The sequence below is a fragment of the Taudactylus pleione genome, unplaced genomic scaffold, assembly GCF_031769625.1.
Source record: "Taudactylus pleione unplaced genomic scaffold, aTauple2 ptg000062l, whole genome shotgun sequence".
Lineage (NCBI taxonomy): Eukaryota > Metazoa > Chordata > Amphibia > Anura > Myobatrachidae > Taudactylus > Taudactylus pleione.
The window spans coordinates 4,888,559-4,908,574 of record NW_028284464.1 but is presented as its reverse complement, the minus strand read 5'-3'; the positions used below and the strand labels follow the sequence as shown (position 1 = coordinate 4,908,574).

The 20,016-nt window shown below is 48.9% G+C and overlaps 1 protein-coding gene across 2 annotated transcripts in view; it reads left to right on the top strand.

Annotated features, from left to right (window-relative positions):
* The first annotated feature begins 1,589 nt into the window (after positions 1-1,589).
* LRRC74B (leucine rich repeat containing 74B) overlaps positions 1,590-20,016 on the top strand; it is a 69,184-nt gene continuing 50,757 nt past the window's right edge. Inside the window, exons 1-3 of one of the 2 annotated variants that reach the window (XM_088465555.1) lie at positions 1,590-1,603; positions 1,715-2,005; positions 15,685-15,868. In XM_088465555.1, coding sequence (XP_088321681.1) covers positions 1,835-2,005; positions 15,685-15,868 — 355 coding nt within the window. In that variant the 5' untranslated portion in view covers positions 1,590-1,603; positions 1,715-1,834. Of the gene's footprint in view, positions 1,604-1,629; positions 2,006-15,684; positions 15,869-20,016 lie in introns of those variants that run through there. The other variant, XM_088465552.1, reaches the window with a different exon arrangement.

Sequence of the window (20,016 nt, the reverse complement as noted above, 5' to 3'; positions counted from 1 at the left end):
TCTCAGGGGAGTTGCGAATGGGAGCCCATAGACTTCTATTGGGAAACCCCATCCAAAGATGGTTGGTGCATATGCCGTAAGCAACCAAACCTCTGAGAATGTCATTTTCTGAGGTTTGACCGCAAAATCCGCATTGATGTCTATCGCCACTGGAGTTACTATAGTGGTGAAGGGGAAATCTGTTACAGCATACCAACCTGCTATTCTGATTTTAGCAGAGGAGAGCAAAACGTGTTAATACAGAATGGAGAAGGTAATGTTATTACAGATGGTGGGACGATAGGTGTTACTGGAGAGGAGACTATTATCTTTTATTTGTAAAGCACCACAAGGTGTATGTAGGATGTCTTATTGCAGAATTGAAGAATCAAATGTCTTACAGGGTGGTGCATGGTTCTCTTACTTTTATGTTGAAATGTTGACCATCGTCTATCGATTGTTTGCCAAGGATGTTCGATGGGCATACGATTGATGGTGAGGGGCCCGGTTACCAATTTGTATTCTTTTCTTTTTTGCGCATACGTGGCAGCTACCCCTTTCCTCTGCGCAGGTGTGGTTGTGAACCACGTTAGTTTAGGAACCCCATATTTAATTACAATATTTATTTAATTGAAAAAGAATTGTTTTTCTTTTAATCATTTTTTTTGCAATTTTTTCAAGGTGCCCTCAAATTACCCCCAAATCACTTTTTTTTTCATTTCTCGTTTCATTTGTTTGAGATTAAACGAAAAAAGTTAGTTTTATCATTTTCTTGCATTAAAAAAACCCAACACAAATCAGCCCTTTGACATAATTTAAAAACCTACAGTACCTTCCTAATGCCCACAAACAGCCTTCTATAGGGTCCGGCTAACAAAATTATCCTTTTTGGGTGGTCCAGGATGAGCTCCCCACTTTTCATGCACTTCTCTCAAATCTCATTTGGCAGTCAATTCGCACCCCTCCGCTGCAAGTAGTGCAAATAGGGATTTTTAATTGGATTGGAGAATTCCTGGGAGCGCACTTCAATGCGAAGTCTGAGAGTTTCAAGAAACAAACAAGCTACACACAATTTGCACCTAATTGGATTGACCCCATAGTATCACTGCAGGTCCTCTAGTAAATGATTCTACATATTTTACATGTTTAAGCAACTTACATTTAATTGTGAAAAGAGTATTGTCTCTAAAGGTGGCCAAGGGACCAAAATTCATACTTATTATTAAGGGGGAGGGTTCAAATGTAGTTTTGCTAACACCGAAAGGATAGTTCTAATACCGAGTTAATAAATATAATTGAGTAAATCCTTTAAATTGGCTCTTCTCTAAAGGAAAACATACATTCTTCAAGAGCACAGTGTTTTCCATTGCAAAATTTTACAGTAGCACAAACTGCTGAGTGCACTGTGTGTGTATTTATATACACAGCTGAGAATCACTGCTAAGCACTAAATGAGGCTGTGAGTTACTATTTCTATGACAACGGTACAACAAGCCCTGATGCATCCTGCATGAACGTTAAGTCCCGCCCGTCATTGTTATTGGCTGAAACCAATACTCAGCTATTTTAATTGGTCTACAGTGATGTCGCTCACAATGAAAAAAAAAAGAAGCTTATCCAGCAGGTTAGCGTATTCACAGCACAATTAACACAAACTTGAAGTTGTAATTAGTTTCTCTTGTATTTTAGCCACTGTTAAAATAGTATAAACTGTATATATTTGTTTGTTTTGTAGGTAAAGAAATGTTTTTACTAGAGAAGCTGTAGTGCATGCAGTGAGTTCAGTGTCAGCCAGATTACGTTTTTCCCACCATAGACATAACTCGTGTAGTGACAACTCAGAGATCACTTTAATATGGTGTTAAGCAAGAGGTTTTCCATGGACGTCAACTCAATGCTTCCTTCAGTGGAGGAAGCAAAGGATGCTGAGGAGGAGGAGGTCACTCAGTACAGCTTAGGGGGGATCACAAGCAGACCCCCTAGCCGACCACTGCCTAGCCTGAGCAGAGGAAGTGTTGACGAAAAAGTAAGTCATGTATAGGCGATGTTAAGTTTTAGATGATGTTATTGGAATATTTCCTTTACATATATCATGTTTTATTATGAATACATCCTCAAAGGCACAATATTATCAACATAACTTGTTTATTGTGGTTATTGATAACATTAAATATTTAGAAAGTTGTCACATTTTCGTTGTGCAAGTAGTAGGATAAACAAGTCAGAATAGCAGCATGTCATAAAGCTAACATGCAAATATGAAGTTTAACCCACATAAATACACACAAAGGGTTCCATCCTATTAGCCGCGAGGATCTCGCCGATACGAGCCACTTTACGGCAGCCTGGATTAGCAGAATTTTAGTTCGCAGCCCCATAGGGCTGCGGGCAAAATGCTGCGAATTCGGGCTCAGAGCGGGCCACGAATGGTGCAAGGTGCCGGTCCGTTGCCAGCGTTTAACGCCGTTACCACGGCAACACACACCCTTCGCGGGTAATTGGATTGACCCCAAAGCATAGCTTATTATGAAGATTTGGACAAAACACTATTTGGGACATTGTATTATTATTATTATTATTATCCTTTATTTATATGGCGCCACAAGGGTTCCGCAGCGCCTTACACAGTACAGAAACAAATGAGCACACAAGACAACAGTTATTAACAGTACAGACAATGCAGGACAAGTACATGATTTATAAACAATGCTGCATAACACCTAAATAAGCAGCAGGGTTTCAGTAACCAAGTTTTAGGTTCCATTGTAAATGAAAGTAAAAGTAAGGCAAGAAGAATCACGTGAGGGAAAAGGGCCCTGCTCGCGAGAGCTTACACTCTAAAGGGGAGGGTCAGACAAACAGGGGTGACACAGATGGGCGAGATAGTGAGGAAGGAGCATAGAGTAGTGGGTTAGGATGAGCGCTGGAAAGCAATATAATACTCAAGTGATACATCATTTATTATTAATTATTTAGGCTTATTGGCAGGGTTGGATTTAAGACTGCCATCTATGGTGGGCCACCGATACCACATCATTGGCGGAGGTAGCCTGATACTGAGGAACATTGGCACTGGTGACCCAATGGTCTAGGTATGCGCATGTGCAGCATTCAACCATCGATGGTTTTCTGCAGGTGGTTTGAGCCATCGATTGCCATCACTTCCCAAAATCCATTGGGCAATGTTGCAATTGTTTACAAAAGTCATAGTAGAAGTGTAAAAGTGACTCATCGTGACTGATTAACATCCTTATCATCCACTATTCCACCCTGCGCCCCTTCTTTGCATTTCCCTGTTATCTGATGGATTTTCTTTTCTTTCTCCCGATCTGTTCTAAGATTCCCAACTACAAATTACTCTTCTACAAATTACTCATTCTACAAATTGCTCATCGTACTTCAAAGTAGCCTATGAAGAGCGCCCAAGATAGCTGCCTCACCTAGTTACACTCGTGCGTAGGATGAACAAGACATGGTTCTGATGATTTTGTAAGGATCGTGTATCTTGCTTTTGTATTCTGTAGCTCTCCCATTAAGGGCCAGATTCAATTAGGTGCGAAATCGGACGATTTTATCACCAGCAATAAAATCGGGCGATTTCCCCTGCAAAATCGGCCTATTTTCATCAAAAAACAGGCTAAAACGGGTAGGTGTGAAAAAATCATGGCTGACCTACATCGGAAATTAATTTAGAAGTATATTATTGGCCGTAATAAAAGTATTTAGGGTACTTAAATTGCGTAGCTTGGTGGTATTTGCATATCTGAAAACGTGTTAAAAAATTCTAGAAAGCAATTTTTTTTCCAGGTAATTACTGTTCCACGTAAATTGCGGGTATGTTAAAATGGGTGCCAGTATATTTTCGTGTCGTAAAAGCGCACTTTTAAAAACTGTTAAAAAAGCACCTGCTGCAGCCACGTGCAATGTTTAAAACACTTTTTTTTCACCCAAAATTTGACCGGTCGTTTTTTGCCAAATTACGAAAAACTTTTGGGATAATTTATCATTAGGGGGTGGTGTCCAAATGGTTCTGAAAGAAATCCCCACATTTTTAGGCAAAAATAGGGATTTTGTATTTTTTTTTTTCATCTGGTCTGAGATGGTGAAAACTTTTTGCCTGTTTGTCACTAATTATAGTGGGTGCGATAATTTGTTGCAAAATCGTCCGATATCACCGGTGAAATCGGCCAATTATATCGCCAGCGATAAAATTGTTCGATTTCGCACCTAATTGAATCCGGCCTAGTGTCATCTCTTCTAGCCATTGCCTTTTTCTCCCAGTGTAACATATGTCATGTGCCCAAGATGGCTACCTCGTCTGGTACCTTCGTGGGTAGGAAGAATAATTTTTGGAACTGATGCCCAAAAAGGCTGCCTCACTTCTGTATTATGGGCCTGATTCAGAGCCGCTCGCAAGCGGCTCGATGTTTATAATTGCGCATGCGCCGCGTCCGGCGTGCACATGCGCGAGCCCCGTCGAGCTACTGAAGTTCAGTCGCTACGGGACTCGCTACAAGACGAGGCGGCTGTCGATGGTGAATGACAGCTCACCCCGTTGTGTAGGGGGGGTGGTTGGCCAAACGCAGGCGTTCCCTTATGAACACCTGGCGTTTCAGGGAGGACCTACTGACATCACAACTGATGTCAGTAATGGACTTCCTGCTCTAGTAGAGCAGGAAGTCCACTCGGCCTTCAGGCAGCCGAGACCCTACCACAGGGTCTCATTGCAAGGCCAGTGGTTGCGATTATCACGACAGGCTCCAGGCCGCTCGCACAGGCTGTGGGTGGTCTCCCACAGCTTTGCGAGCGGCCGGAGAAAAAAAAAACACGCCCACAGACCTCGCAAGCGGCTGCGAGCTGGTCTGAATCAGGTACTATGTTCATGGTTTCTGTATTTTCTGCAAATCTAAACCTTGTATTATGTTAATGATTTCTGTAAAGCGCCTTGAGTCCTTTTGGAGAAATTAGCTATATGAATAATATAATTATTATTATGCCAGGAATTACCTTACATATATGTCAGGCAAACAATGTCATTATCATATTGTTAATCACCCACCCTAAGTAGCAGTAGCAGTGTTCATACACCTACTTGCCGACACGGAGGGCCGCCATCAGGGGGGGACTGCTGGGACTGCAGTCCTGGGCTGGGAGAGAGAAGGGGCCTAGGTGGCAGGCTGGCCGCGGAGCAGAATGCACCAGGCGGCAGCCAGGGAGAAGAAAGAGCTTCGGTCGCGAGCCAATCATGCCGCCGATGCTTATTCTGCTCCTTGGCGTTCCGCACCGCTACCACCTGGGCCCGTAAATACTGCGGGCAGAAGAAACCAGGTATGCAGACCCTGTCCTGCGCCCCCCCTCTTTTCTAGGCTGCCTTCCCTGCACTGTCCCTCCTCCAGTTCAGCCAGCCTTCTCTCCGCCCCCCACCCAGGCAGCCAGCCTGCCTTCAACGCCCTGCCACCCCCCGTCTAGCCAGCCTTTCTGCGCCCCCCCCATTCCATCCAGCAAGACTCCCTTCCCTGCCCTGCCAACCGTAGTCCAGCCAGCCTTCCCTGCCGCTCCCTAGTCCAGCTAGTCAGCCTGCCTTAGCTGCCCTGCCCTCCCCCCAGTCCAGCCGGCATTCCCTGCCCTTTGCCTCTAGACCAACCACTGACCTCTGCCCCATACCCCCGGGGGCCTTGCCTATTTTGTCTGTACTGGGTCCCACAATTTCTGATGGCAGCCCTGCTGACACCGGCGTGGACATGGATCAGCACTAGTCAAGCTGCACTGCAATCCCTATAGAGTAGAATGTAGAATGCTGCAGCACACACTGGGTGTGGATCGACAGCAGAGGCTGATGGGAAATGTAGTCCAGTGGACTGCATGGAGGCTGCGACCCTCTGCTGTGCTTACTGTTTGCCGATAAGATGCAGCAGCTGGTGGCTCGCTCCAATGCAAACTCTGGCTGGACCTGAGGAAAAGGTTCCCTAAGTGTGCTCTTCCAACTACTTGTGCTCTCCTGCTTACTAATGATGGTAGGAGCCCTAGGCTGCATCCTACTCAGCCTACCCTTAAATACGGCCCTGCTTATTGGAGGATTACCAACCCAGGGCAAAATTTCTTAGTGACATGTTATAGAAAATATAGACAATTTTTAAAGACACAATTGTTTTTATTATGTTAAAACGTATTTGAAAAATCAGTTGAATCAACGCAACAATGGTATAGACCTGGAAATGATGATAATGGGCTGATGTTTTTAGTGAAGAGTATAAGCCAGGGCTATTCAACATGCAACTCTCCAGTTGCCCTGCCAGAGCTTTGTTATTAGGGCATGCTAAACCTGTAGCAGGGCATACTGAGGATGTGTAGTTCCACAGCAGTTGGAGGGTCTCGTCTCAGCACTTTAGGATATTTTTATCCTTAATACAAAAACAAGAAGTTTGTTTCTTTGTTGGCGAACATCTTCCACAGCTCTCAAGATAAAGCTTCCAAATCTTACATAGTTATTTTGTATCAAAACAGTAAGCTATTAGACCACATAACGAAAATGCGACAAAGCGACAGAGTGGCAAATCACATATATAAAATTAAATGGTTTATTTGTTTGTCTGTCCAGTTATGCATTCAGACATCCCTTGCACCATTTGGGATAAAACCAATGCGAAGTGGTCCAGTTGGATCCTGGCCAGGTTTTTGGAGGGTTAGTGTACCGGTCGGACCTTCTGTTGGTGCATGCTGGGCAGAACTTTGACCCAGAGAACCTGTTCTGTGCCTTCCATTAGATGGATTTGGAGGAAAACTTCACAGAGGGGTAGCAATTGGTCTGGAGTGGAGTGGTCCCGGTCGGATCTCACGGTGGAGTGCGCCGGGAGGAACTTTGACACAGGGAGCCTGTTCTTGGCCTTCCACGGGATCGATTTGGACGCATCACATAATAATACTTAATAACTTCAAGATTTAAACCTGGGCAACGCCGAGTACTTCAGCTAATATATAAATTTCTACTTCAGGGTCTATAGGGTATCCACAGGATACCTTGGGGTATAGGTGTGATGTCAGTCATCGGGCACCATAGAGTTAAGCTTTCAGCCTCCCAGGATGCACTAGGGTCCCCCTCCTATACCCCGCCCCCGAGCCAAGGCATCTCAGTTTAGTTCGGTGCCCGGCCGGAGTCGGAGGCACCTGTTAGAGGGGGGCATGAAGAGCCCCTGAAGTTTTCGTTTTGCAGCTGTGGCTGCACATCTGGAAGTACAGCATGGACAGTCAGTTTTGACGTCCATGCTGTCTTCCCTACACCCCCGCCGGTACCAGAACGCCGGTACCGATCCGGGGATGCTGGTGAGCATCTGGGGTCACAGCTAGCGGTGACCCCAGATGTTTAGGACCATGGCCGGATTCAAGGGGGGCAGCAAGGTAAGCAGTGGGGTCCCGCGGTGGGTCCCCGCTGACCAATGGTCCAAAAGTCCCCAGGCAGGGGGCTCCCTGGGGACTGGCAGCAGCGTGGAGCCAGGTACTAACCTGCGCTTCCACTACCCCCCTGGGACTGCAGGACCGCGGGAGAGCGGTAGCGCTGCGGTGTCCCAGGGGTTAAATGCATGCCAGGGGAGCGCGCCTTCCCTGTCTCACAGCCGGCGCTTCCCCCGCTGCACACAGCCCTCTCTGCAACACGCCAACTGGCCCTGTGGCAGCGCTCCTCCCCCTGGCCAGCCTCCTCTCTGCTCCTCGGCGGCCATCTTCAAGAACGCATGGTGAATGCTGCTGGAAGTCTGGACGGAGGCATCGTGGTCTGGGTCCCCCCGCATACCTCTCCTCCGCTGTGGTCAGGTCTGTGTATGCAGCGCTGTGTCCTACCAGACTCTGTGTCTGTGTAGTTGATTTATCAGCGCTGTTAGTGCAGGAATTGAGTTTCTTTGCATTGTATGTGACTGTGCTAGCGCTGCTGCCTGTACTTTCCATTTCTGACTGTCAGCCTTATTACTGTCCCTGTTCTTTCTGCTAAAGCCCTTCCGGTGCGGTGCTGCAGGGTGGTCTCTCGCCTTTTTAAAAAAATTGGTGATGGGTCACATACTTTCTACCATCATGTCTGAAAGTGACTTTCCTCTCCGGCTGCAGTGTACTACGTGTAAAGTACCTTTAGCGGAGGGGGAGGGTAGCGCGGAGGGCCTCTGCCGGCAGTGTTTGTCGTTGGCGCGGCCTATTACGGTTACAGCACCGGTACAGGAGCCGCCCTGGGCTTGTTTCGCTCAGGCGCTTACAACCTTAGTGGGCCAGTTAGCTCCGCAGCCCGCATTTACGCAGATGGGTTTGTCCCAGCAATCAGTGGTGTCGTCAGCCATGCAGGGTTTCCCAAGACAATTGGTGGTACCCCACAGTCTCCCTATTTCCCCTCTCCCGGTTTCTCAGGAGCCGGCGTGGGTTAACTCCCTGACGAGTTCTGTACAGCACTTGTCGGATGTGTTGCAAGGAGAGTCTGTGATGCGGCCACATAAACGGCCGGTGGCGTCTCTGTCCGCTCCTTATGAGGATGACGAAGGGACGTCTGATGATGGGGAGATTCTGGATCCTTACGATCAGGAACCTCTCCGTACTCAGGAAGCGGACGCTAGGTCCAAGGTGTATATTCCTGGACTTATTCGAGCGGTCTGCACAGCCTTGGTGATTGAGGACGAAGTTCCCCCAGCGGCTAAATCCAAGTATGCCTTTTTTAAGGATGTGAAGGGTGACGCCACAGTCTTTCCTCTTTCGGGTCAGTTGGTGGACCATTTAGAGGAGGCGTGGAAACAGCCTGGCCAGCGATACCAGCCGCAGAGGCGTCTGGCGGTGGCTTATCCGTTCACGGATAATTATTCTGCTAAGTGGGAATCCCCTTCACAGGTGGTTCTCATGTGACACGTCTTGTCCGTAGTGCCACATTACCAATGCCATTCATGTCCTCCCTTAAGGATGCTACGGACCGCAAGGTGGAGATCTGCCTGAAGTCCGCTTATTCACTTGCGGGGGGGGCAGCACGGCCGGCTATGGCCATTTGCTGGGTTGCCAGAGCTATGGAGCGCTGGGCGGATACGTTGGAGGCGTCCTTCGATTCCGACTGTCCGGCTGAGCAGGCGGAGTTGGTAATCTCCGTGATTCGGCCACTTATATCAACGAGGCGGCCTTAGACATTAGTACCCTGGTGTCTCGGATTTCTTCGGCAGCGGTGGCTGCTCGTCGCACCTTGTGGTTGCGATCCTGGAAGGCGGACGCTGATTCCAAAAAGGTTTTGGAGGCGTTGCCCTTTAACGGAGAAGTTCTCTTCGGTCCAGATCTGGACAAGATTGTAGCCACACTGGCGGCAGCTAAATCGGCATGTCTCCCGTTGGCTGCTGTCCCTTCAGGTTCAGGGCCATCGTCCTTTCGGTCTTATAGGGCCCAGGGTAGGCCCCTAAGCCAGATGACAAGCCTGCGGCCTGACGGTTCGGGCCTCCCTTTGGGGGATCCCAAGGTGGGAGGCCGCCTGCTGCAGTTCGCCCGGTGTTGGTCGGTCACCACGACAGACACTTGGGTTCTCGAGGTGGTCTCCCACGGGTATGCCCTCTCCTTCCGGCACAGACCCCCGGCTCGATTTTTCACCATGGGTCTACCATCAGACCGGAACAAGGCCACGGAGCTGCGGAAGGTCTTGCACACTATGCTCCAGGCTGGAGTTATAGTGCCTGTTCCATTCTCCCAGAGAGGCCAGGGTTTCTATTCCAATCTCTTTTTGGTGCAGAAACCCAGTGGGTCGTATCGTCCGATTCTCAACCTCAAAGCTCTCAACAAGTCTTTGCGGGTGCCGAAGTTTCGGATGGAGACCCTACGGTCCATCATTCTGGCGCTGGAACCTGGGGACTACATGGTGTCATTGGACATACAGGACGCTTACCTGCATGTCCCTATTCTTTTGCGCCATCAACAGTTCCTCAGGTTTTCAATCCGCAGCGACCACTTTCAGTTTCGGGCGTTACCTTTTGGCCTGGCGACAGCACCGCGCGTGTTCACCAAGGTGATGGCGGTTATGGCGGCTTCTCTGCGGCTGCAGGGAGTCCGCATGTTGCCGTACTTGGACGACCTTCTCTTAGTGGCAGTATCGCCGGAGCTCCTTCTGCGTCACCTCGACCTGACCATTGCCTTACTGCACAGGCATGGCTGGTTGATAAACTGGCAGAAGTCCACTCTAATCCCGTCTCAGCGGATTCTGCACCTCGGAGCCTTATTGGACTCGGGACAGCAAAGGATCTTTGTTACGGGGGAAAAGATCTCTGCCTTACAGTCGAGGGTGCGCAGTTGTCTGCACAGCCGCCGGGTGTCTCTACACTCGGCGATGAGGTTACTGGGCTCCATGGTGTCGGTGTTCGACATGGTGGAATATGCCCAGTTTCACTCCAGACCTCTGCAGCACCTAATCCTGTCCAAATGGAATGGACTGCCTCAGTCTTTAAAATCCCAGACGATAGTGCTCACCCCAGAGATTCGTCTGTCCCTTGCCTGGTGGTTGCAGACGACCCATCTCAACAAGGGTCATTCGTTCTGGGTACCGAATTGGGTCCTGTTGACAACGGACGCCAGTCTTCGGGGCTGGGGAGCAGTTTCGGGTCCACACTTGTTCCAGGGCAGGTGGACTCCGACAGAAGCAGAGCTTCCAATAAATATCTTGGAACTCCGAGCGGTCTTCAATGCTCTCCAGCAGGCACATCGGGTTCTCCAGGGTCGCCCAGTGCAGGTCCAGTCGGACAACGCTACCACCGTGGCCTACATAAACCGGCAAGGAGGAACCCGAAGTCGGGCGGCTCTCGTAGAGGTGTCTCGGATCCTGGTATGGGCGGAGCGCAATCTTCCGGCCATATCAGCTGTCTTCATCCCGGGAGTGCTAAATTGGGAGGCGGACTTTCTCAGTCGCTAGGACGTTCATCCAGGGGAATGGTCCCTTCACCCGGACGTTTTTCAACTGCTGGTGGACAAGTGGGGTCTTCCAGAGATCGACCTCATGGCGTCCCGGCACAACAACAAGTTGCCGGTGTACGGGTCTCGCACAAGAGACGAAAAGGCGTCTCTGGTGGATGCTCTGTCCGTCCAGTGGACGTTCCGGTTCGCTTACCTGTTTCCTCTGGTTTCCCTTCTTCCACGGGTAATCCGGAAATTCAAACAGGAAGGAGGGACGCTCCTGTTGATAGCTCCCGCGTGGCCCAGACCGCACTGGTTCTCAGACCTTCAGGGTCTGTCCGTGGACAGTCCTCTGCGGTTGCCGCTACGACCGGACCTTCTGTCGCAGGGTCCTTGTCTTCACCCGGACCTGACTCGGCTGTCTTTGACGGCGTGGCTGTTGAGACAGCCATGTTAAGGTCCAGGGGGTTTTCCAGCTCTGTAGTGCGTACCATGTTACGAGCTCGGAAACCGTCTTCCGCGAGGATATACCATCGCGTGTGGCATACGTTCTTCCAGTGGTGTCGACCGAGAGGTTATGCACCGCGGGAGTTTCGTCTCCTCGTTTCCTACAAGCGGGACTAGATCATGGGCTTCGCCTTGCTTCTTTGAAGGTACAGGTTTCGGCCCTGTCTGTCTGGTTTCACCGTAGGATTGCTACAATCCTGGATGTGCGCACCTTTATGCAAGGTGTTCTACGCATTCAGCCACCCTTTGTTCCACCTGTGGCGCCTTGGGATTTGGCTGTGGTCCTGAGGGCTCTCCAGGGACCGCCGTTTGAACCACTGGGCTCAGTGGATCTTAAATGGCTAACAGCTAAGACTGTTTTCCTTCTGGCCATAGCTTCGGCCAGACGTGTTTCTGATTTAGGGGCTCTTTCTTGTAGACCCCCTTTCTTGATTTTTCATGGGAACAGGGCAGTGCTACGCACTCGTCCTGAATTTCTTCCCAAAGTTGTTTCCCAGTTTCATGTTAACGAGGAAATAGTTGTTCCGGCCTTTAACTTACCTGGCCTTTCAGTGGGTGAGGCCACTTTGGATGTTGTGCAGGCCTTAAGGACTTATGTTGACCGCACTTCTTCGTTTAGGAAGTCGGACGCCTTGTTTGTCCTCTATGGCTTCCGTAAAAAGGGTTGGCCTGCTTCAAAGCAAACTTTGGCAGCCTGGATCAGTATGGCTATTTCTGAAGCTTATCTTCATGAAGGTCTGCCGGTTCCTCCTTCTCTGAAGGCTCATTCCACTAGGTCTGTGGGTCCTTCTTGGGCAGCTCAACGTGGTGCCTCTGCAGTCCAGATCTGCAAGGCTGCTACGTGGTCCTCTGTCCATACCTTTGTGAGGTATTACAGGTTTGACACCTTCGCCTCTCAGGATGCTTCCTTCGGGTGGCGGATTCTCCTTTCAGCACAGGAGCGTCCCCACCCTTAAAGGATACTGCTTTGGGACATCCCCAAGGTATCCTGTGGATACCCTATGGACCCTGAAGTAGAAAATATGAGATATGGTAAGAACTTACCTTTGTTATCTCTATTTCTACGAAGTCCATAGGGTTCCACAGGACTCCCGCCCTGTCGCACCTGTGCTGCAGATGGGCTTTACTCTGGTCACCGGTTTTTCCGTCTCCCTCTGGTGAGAATGTGATTCTTGTGTGTATCCAGATCTTTTTTCTCTCTCTTCCTTCTCCTCCTCCGGCCTATGGCTTGGTACAAAACTGAGATGCTTTGGCTCGGGGGCGAGGTATAGGAGGGGGACCCTAGTGCATCCTGGGAGGCTGAAAGCTTAACTCTATGGTGCCCGATGACTGACATCACACCTATACCCCAAGGTATCCTGTGGAACCCTATGGACTTCGTAGAAATAGAGATAACAAAGGTAAGTTCTTACCATATCTCATATTATATATATATATATATATATATCAGTGTTCTCCCCAGGCTGTTTTCTGCAGGCGCATCGCCCGGCTGAAACAGTCTACCGCCTGGCACTTTACCCCGCCGACCCCTGCTGTGGAACGCTGGCCTCTGAAGTGACCAGAGGCTAAAGAAGCCTCCGATTGCTTTAGAGGCAATCGTTCCCAGTGATGCAGTGCGCAAGTGACGTCATGACGTCACCCGCGACGTGAGGAGCCTGCCCCGTGCGCCTGCTGGATCTACTTAGATCCAGTCAGAGCGAGGCAGCGAGAGTGGGAGCGCGAGCGGCAAGCAAGTTAAGTTGTGGGCTGGGACCAGGAACAGTCTGGGGGCACTGCCTAAGGGGCACTATTTAAGCCTGGGGTCACTGCATAAGGGACACTATTTAAGCCTAGGGGCACTGCATAAGGGGCAGTCTGGGGGCTCTATTTAAGCCTGGGGGCACTACATAAGGGACCAGTCTGGGGGCACTACATAGGGGGACTACTTCAGTCTGGGGGCACTGCATAAGGACAAGGCAAAACTACAGGGGGTAATGCATAAAGGGGAAAACTACAGGGGGCACTGTATAAAGGGGAAAACTACAGGGGAAATGTATAAAGGGCACAAATACAGGGGGCACTGCATAATGGGCACTTTTGACTGAGAGCCTGTGGGGGAGCAGCCTGAGACCTGTCGGGCTGGAATGATTGCAAAGGCCCCCACCTGGCTACTTCTTGATGCCACCCGGCTGGAAAAAATTTCTGGGGACAACACTGTATATAATATATATTGTAACAAGATCGGGGTAGGAGGTCCCTCACCTTGGGTAGTTGGACACCTATTTACACACAGCAGCCAGGAAACAGCACACCAGACCAGGGTTTTCATACAAGCTAGCCGGAGCTAGTTTTTATTGTGCAATATAAAAACTAAATAATAAAAATAAATCCTAGCCCATGTGGGCACTAACTATACAAACAGGTTCCTTCTCTCAACGTGGCAGGGCCTACTGCCCTCACCACAACATAAGCATATACTTACAAAGGGTACATTACAGTGTCTCTTCAAAAAGCCTGACTGCTTGATCTCCCCATGTAATGAGACTTCGCTGTAGCCCTTACACAGCTTATATGAGCCTCTTCTAGGTGCCATCACTAGTCAGCCTGCGCCCGGGCTGAAAGGCTCAAACACCTGAAACGGCCCTGTGGATGGAGCCCTCCCTTCTCTCTCACATCCACACCCGCCGGGCCCATCATTCGGCTTTTACTCAAAGCCCAAATCTCACAAGCACAGACATTTCCTGGGAGTTTTAAAACACATATGTCAGAAATCTGGGACACACATAATATATGCCATCCAGCACTTTTCCATTGATTCTATCACAATATACAGAATATATACATTGTGAACTGGAGTGCTGTATCAGTACACCCAGAGTAGGAGATCTTACTGGGGCACAGTGAATAGTAATAAATCAAAGCTGAGATTAAGAACTGTGGAACACTGAGGCAGGACAAAACCGCCAGTAAGTAAAACACAAAGACAATATACTTATTAATTCCAGTTTATTTAAAAGATACAAAGATGTAATTTTAACATCAAGCTATTTCATCTCTGCATTTGTCTTGGTCGCTGGAGTACACTGATGGCCTGTAGCAGTGGTGTACGCTTAGTGCAAGCAATGCCGATGGTTACGTAGGGGAGCGATTATTTGCTAATGCACATGCACCTTTTGACTTTACAGAGAATATTTGTCCATTCACATCAATCCCTGCCCCAGTGGAGCTTACCATCTATGTTCAATATCACATACACACTAGGGTTCATTTAGTTGGGAGCCAATTCACCTACCAGTATATTGTTGGAGTAGTCACATTGCAGTAATTAAATGCAAAGCTTTCATACATGTTGATCTTCTCCCGCAGTGACACATAAAAGAAAATTGGATACACTGCTCCCCTGTCATATAACAGCATTTCAGGACTGATGATGTTGCTTTTCATATGTGGACATGTGAGAGGGTTTCATAAATGTGTACCTCTAAACAACATAGACTTAAAAGATTTTGGGTTAGAAGATGGTCACTATTGACCTGTATGTACTGCACCAACATGCTGCACTGAAGTGGGAAGTGATCTGGCCCATCGATCTCAGGGCCTAATTCAGCCGTGCACGCTAATGCACTGCCAAACGCAGATTCCCTATGTTTGGGAATCTGCGCAGGCGCCATACCCGTTCTGTGCATGTGCAGAACGGGTCTGCGAGCCCGTACGTAAACTGGCAGCAGACTGTCAGGTCAGGGATTGACAGTCTGCTGCCGTTTGGGGGCGGGGAGGGGGCGGCGATGCCCTCCATTTCCGGAAATGGAGGCATGTCGCCGCCATTGCGGGTGAGGGAAGAAGCCAGGATCTCCATTTGCTGATGAAGATTTCCTGGCCTCCTCCTCTAAACTGCGGTGGCCGGCTGAGGGACCCCATGGGTCACCGCAACCGGCTGATGATACGCAGATTGTCCGATGCTGCGTTGGACAACGCAGCTTGGATAAGTAATGCACAGGAGCCATGATGCCTCCTGCTGTATTGCCATATCTGCAAGGGTCGCAATGACAAAGCTACCTGCATGCACTACACTCTACAGTATATGCCTGCACGCAGCTTTGCAATTACGATCTTTGCAGAATCAGGCCCTCAGACATGTGTGCCCAAGTCATACGCACTTGCCTACTCTCCCTGAATTGGGATTCTGCAGCACCAAGGATTGCTATGCAAATGTTTTTTTCAAATACAGCAATGGAGAGGCTTATTAGCACTTTATGCATTGAGGACAATAATAAGGAAACAGGTATTACAAATCAGGAATTAAATCAGGAATTAAATCATAACTTTTTTTTCTTTTAGGTTGTACCAAGGTCAGCTAGAACAAAGCATGTGGTTGAAAAAGATGGGCATCATGAACCTGCTGATGTTTTAGAGTCAGACTCAATAGAAGAAAAAGAGGATGTGACCCCAGATAAGCCCCCTCAGGAAATTGTCAGTTCGAAGGAAAATCTGGACAGCTGGGATACAGATTTAGAAATAGAAGGTTTGTCATTGATACAGGGCCTGATTCTGCTTGGATCGCAGTTGCTAATATGTACGCAATCGGGCAATTTTTGCGTACTGTGCATGCGTATGCATCACAGTGCGCATGCGCAAACCGGCCACTGCGATCGGGACTGCGATTGCAGTGACCACGCAGACCAATCACAGAGTGATTGATAGGAAGTGCTGTTTGTGGGTGGTGACGGGGTGGTGGGGAAACGCAGGTGTGCCAGTGCGTTGGAACGCCATTGCAGGCGTGCATTAATTATCCACTGCAATGCATTCAGCCTGAGGACACACAGCGTACGCTGAATTAGCAATTTGTGAGTAAGGTCAGAGCTTGTGCAAGTGGGCGTGAGGCTGCCATGGTACTCGATTGTACCGATGTTTTCGCAGTCTTGATAAACATTACGGATGTGTGTAAGTTAAAGTGAGCTTCCTTATGTAATACTGTGGTGGCATAGCGATCGCTATGAGTTAGCATACTATCGCAGTTGGACTGCGTTTATAATTAATCGATTTTGCAATCACAGTTGCGATCGGTAGTGAATCAAGCCCATAGACTTCTCTGTGAGATATCAACCATATGGAAACTTTACAAAACTTTGGAGAACTTTTTGAAAGCTACATCTTACAAAAAAAAAATCCCCTCCAGTTTAATCTGTTTGGTTATTTGTAATACCTGAGAGGATTCACTTTCACATCCACAAAGGCCTATGAATTCAGTCATTAAAATATGCAGAAAATGGCTGGACCTACACCTGTTGCCCATTTCAAACTATTTCGCCGTACAAATGCCCAGCTAGGTTCAAACCTGAAAGTTTAATAATAATGTTACCAATCACTTTGTGAATGGCCGTTGATCAATTACCCTGAAAACATATTCCACATCAAAAACAACCAATATAACAGTATTTTGTTAAAGATGCTTCACTGAGTTTGGTTGTCCATATAGACACGGATAGCATGGCTAAGGACTGACTCTATCTAGACTGCATGAGTTGCATATAGGCACCTATTTGTGGAAAGGCCATGTAAACCCTTGCCTGGGGCACCAGGAGTACACCAGGGCACCAGGAGTCTGCTCACTTTTTCTTTTAATGTATATAATTTGTTATGCTGTACATTAATAATTGACCTTTTCCAGATTATCAGTTTTGTTGTAAGGCATATTGTATATCTGCACTCATCTATAAAAAATAATTTCTACTTCAGGGTCCATAGGGTATCCACAGGATACCTTGGGGTATAGGCGATGGCGGCAGACATCGGGCACCTCTTAATTTTTCTGCCTCCCAGGATGCACTGGGGTCCCTCTCCTATACCCCACCCCCGAGCCAAGACAAATCAGTTTCGTAGGTGCCCGGCTCGGAGTCGGATCATCTCTTCAAAGGGGGGCTGTTGGACAGCCCCTGAAGTTTCTTCCAGCAGCTTTTGCTGCGATGATATGAGTGGGCAGCATGGACAAGCTAATTAGAGGTCCATGCTGCCGCTCATTCGCCCCGCCGGGCCAGAACGCCGGTACTGATCCAGGGATGCTGGCGGGTACCAGGGTTTCAGCTAGCGGGGACCCCGGTATTCCAGACTGTGGCCGGATTCACGCGGATTCAGGTAAGCGGCAGGAACCCGCGGTGGGTTACCGCTGATTCACAGTCTTATTTGTCCCTAGGCAGGGGGCTCCCTGGGGACAGGCTGCGGGTGGAGCAAGGTACTGATCCTCCGCTTCCACTAGACCACCAGGGACAGCGGGCTGCAGCAGTATGGAAAATGCTCCAGCATCCCAGGGGTTAATAGCATGCCAGGGGTGTGTGCTTTCCCGTCTCACAGGCAGCGCCTCCCCCACTGCACAGTGCCTTTCCACAGCGGTCTGGCGGGCTGTGGCGGCGTTCTTCCCCCGGCCTGTCTCCTATCAGCTCCTCGGCGGCCATTTTATAAAAGGGGCGAACGCTGCTGGATTCTGATGACAGGGGTCATCGCGGTCCGGGTCCCCCGCATACCTCTCCTCCGCTGAGGTTAGTGTATGCAGCACTGTTTCCTACCAGGCTCTATGTCTGCGTAATTGATCATGGTGCTTGTAGTGCAGGTGATTTATTTCTGCATTGTATGTGACTATATGCTAGCGCTGTCTGACTGTAATTAACTTCTGACTGTCAGCCATTTTACTATCCCTGACTTTCTCTCCCTTGCGGTGCGGTGCTGCAGGGTGCTTATTGCCTCACAGTTTAAATGAAAAGTGTTTTTCTGTGTGGTGCATCACATACTGTACACATGGTTTACACTCATCCTGTCGGAGAGTGAACGTGATTTTTCTCCTCAGCTAAAACCTACCACATGCTCAGTACTGTTAGCGGAGCGTGATGTGAACACTGTGGGTTTCTCACATTTATATAAAATATGTATTTGTGAGACTTGGTATTGCACTCTGCCATATATATGCAGTAAGTTCCTGCGGCTTGACAAGCATCAGACAGGACTAGTATTTTGCTTTACTACTATAATGTGAATATATGTATGTATATGCTATGTGGTCGCATTATACCCAGTGCATGCTGTGTGCTATTACCATGCGGTTGTGCCTGCAGGTATGACATACACCCTGCTGCTCCACTCTACCTGTTACGAGACAGGTACATGAGGAGAAACAGCTAATTCTCCCTCCCTGGTAGTTCACGCAGTGTTCACAGTAGTGTTTCTCTCTCTACTTTTGTACAGAGACTGGCTACTACCTCCAGTCCATGTTGCAGGGATTTCCCTTAAGCCAACATGGGGCACGCTTTAGGCGGAATCCGCATATTGCGCCCTTTCGCCTACTCTTTGCTTCGGCGATGAAGTTTTGCGTGTATGCCACGCTAGGTAGGCAGTCTTGGATTATCCTGTGCAATTCTTTTTCGCCTGTGCAATACTTTTTCGCCAAAGTGAGACCTTTTCGCAAATGCGAGGTTTCGCGGGCGCAAAACTTTTAGGTGTAAAGTGTATTCTGCAGAATTCCCTTCGTCAGTGATATCACAGGAATGTTAACTGCAGGTTATCCATTTCCTATAGTTCATTACATGCCTAGCGAGTACTGCAACCTTGCCTATGTTCTCTCGAATGCTACGTATTGCAAAGTGGGACTTTGTTGGAAGTCCATTTACTCCCTTACAGGGGGGGCTTCCAGACCAGCTATGACTAAGCTGGGTAGCCAGAGAATGGAACAGGGGGCAGATGCCTTGGATCCATATATGTTAATGAGGCAGCCTTGGTTATAGGTCTCCTCACTTCTAGAATTTCCTTGGCAGCAGTGGCGGTGCGCCGCTCCCTGTGGTGGCGCTCATGGAGAGCTGATGCAGACTCCAAGAAAGGGTTGGAATGCTTACCCTTTACTGGATAGGTCCTCTTTGGCCCTGATCTGGGAAAAAAATAAATTGTAAGCACTTTGGCAGCAGCTAAATCCACATGTCTGCCATCGGCCCAAGTTCCTTGAGGGTCTTGGATGTCCTTTTGGCCCTGTTGGGCCCAGGGTAAGTCCAGAGAACAGTCCTGATGGGACGGGCCTCCCCCTGGGGGACCCCAAGGTGGGAGGCCGACTTCTTCAGTTCGCCCAGTGCTGGTATCAGACTACTACAGACACTTGGGTAGGAGAAGTGGTCTCTCACGGGTATGCCCTCTCCTTACGCAGAAGGTCTAACAGACGGTTTTTCACCAAAGGCCTTCAGTCAGTTCAAGACATGGCCCTGGAATTCCAGAAAGTAGGGCACTCTATGCTCCAAGCAGGGGTTATAGTGCCTGTTTCGTTGCCTCTAAGAGGAACAGGGTTTTACATCCATCCCCTTTCTGGTTCTGACACCCAATGGGTCTTAACGGCCTATTCTCAACCTCAAGTCCCTCAACAAGTCTTTGAGGGTGCCCTGGTTCAGGATGGAGACCCTGCGTTCCATCATATTGGCTATGGAGACTGGGGATTTTATGATTGTCCTTAGACATTCAGAATGTCTACCTGCATGTCCCAGTTGCTTTAGCTCACCAGTGGTTTCTCAGGTTTGCAGTGGTCAATCAACATTTCCAGTTTCAGGTACAGCCCTTTGGCCTTTCCACGGCACCTTGGGTGATTACCAAGGTCATGGCAGTTATGGCAGCCCACCTGCGGATGCAGGGAGTCCGCCTGTTACC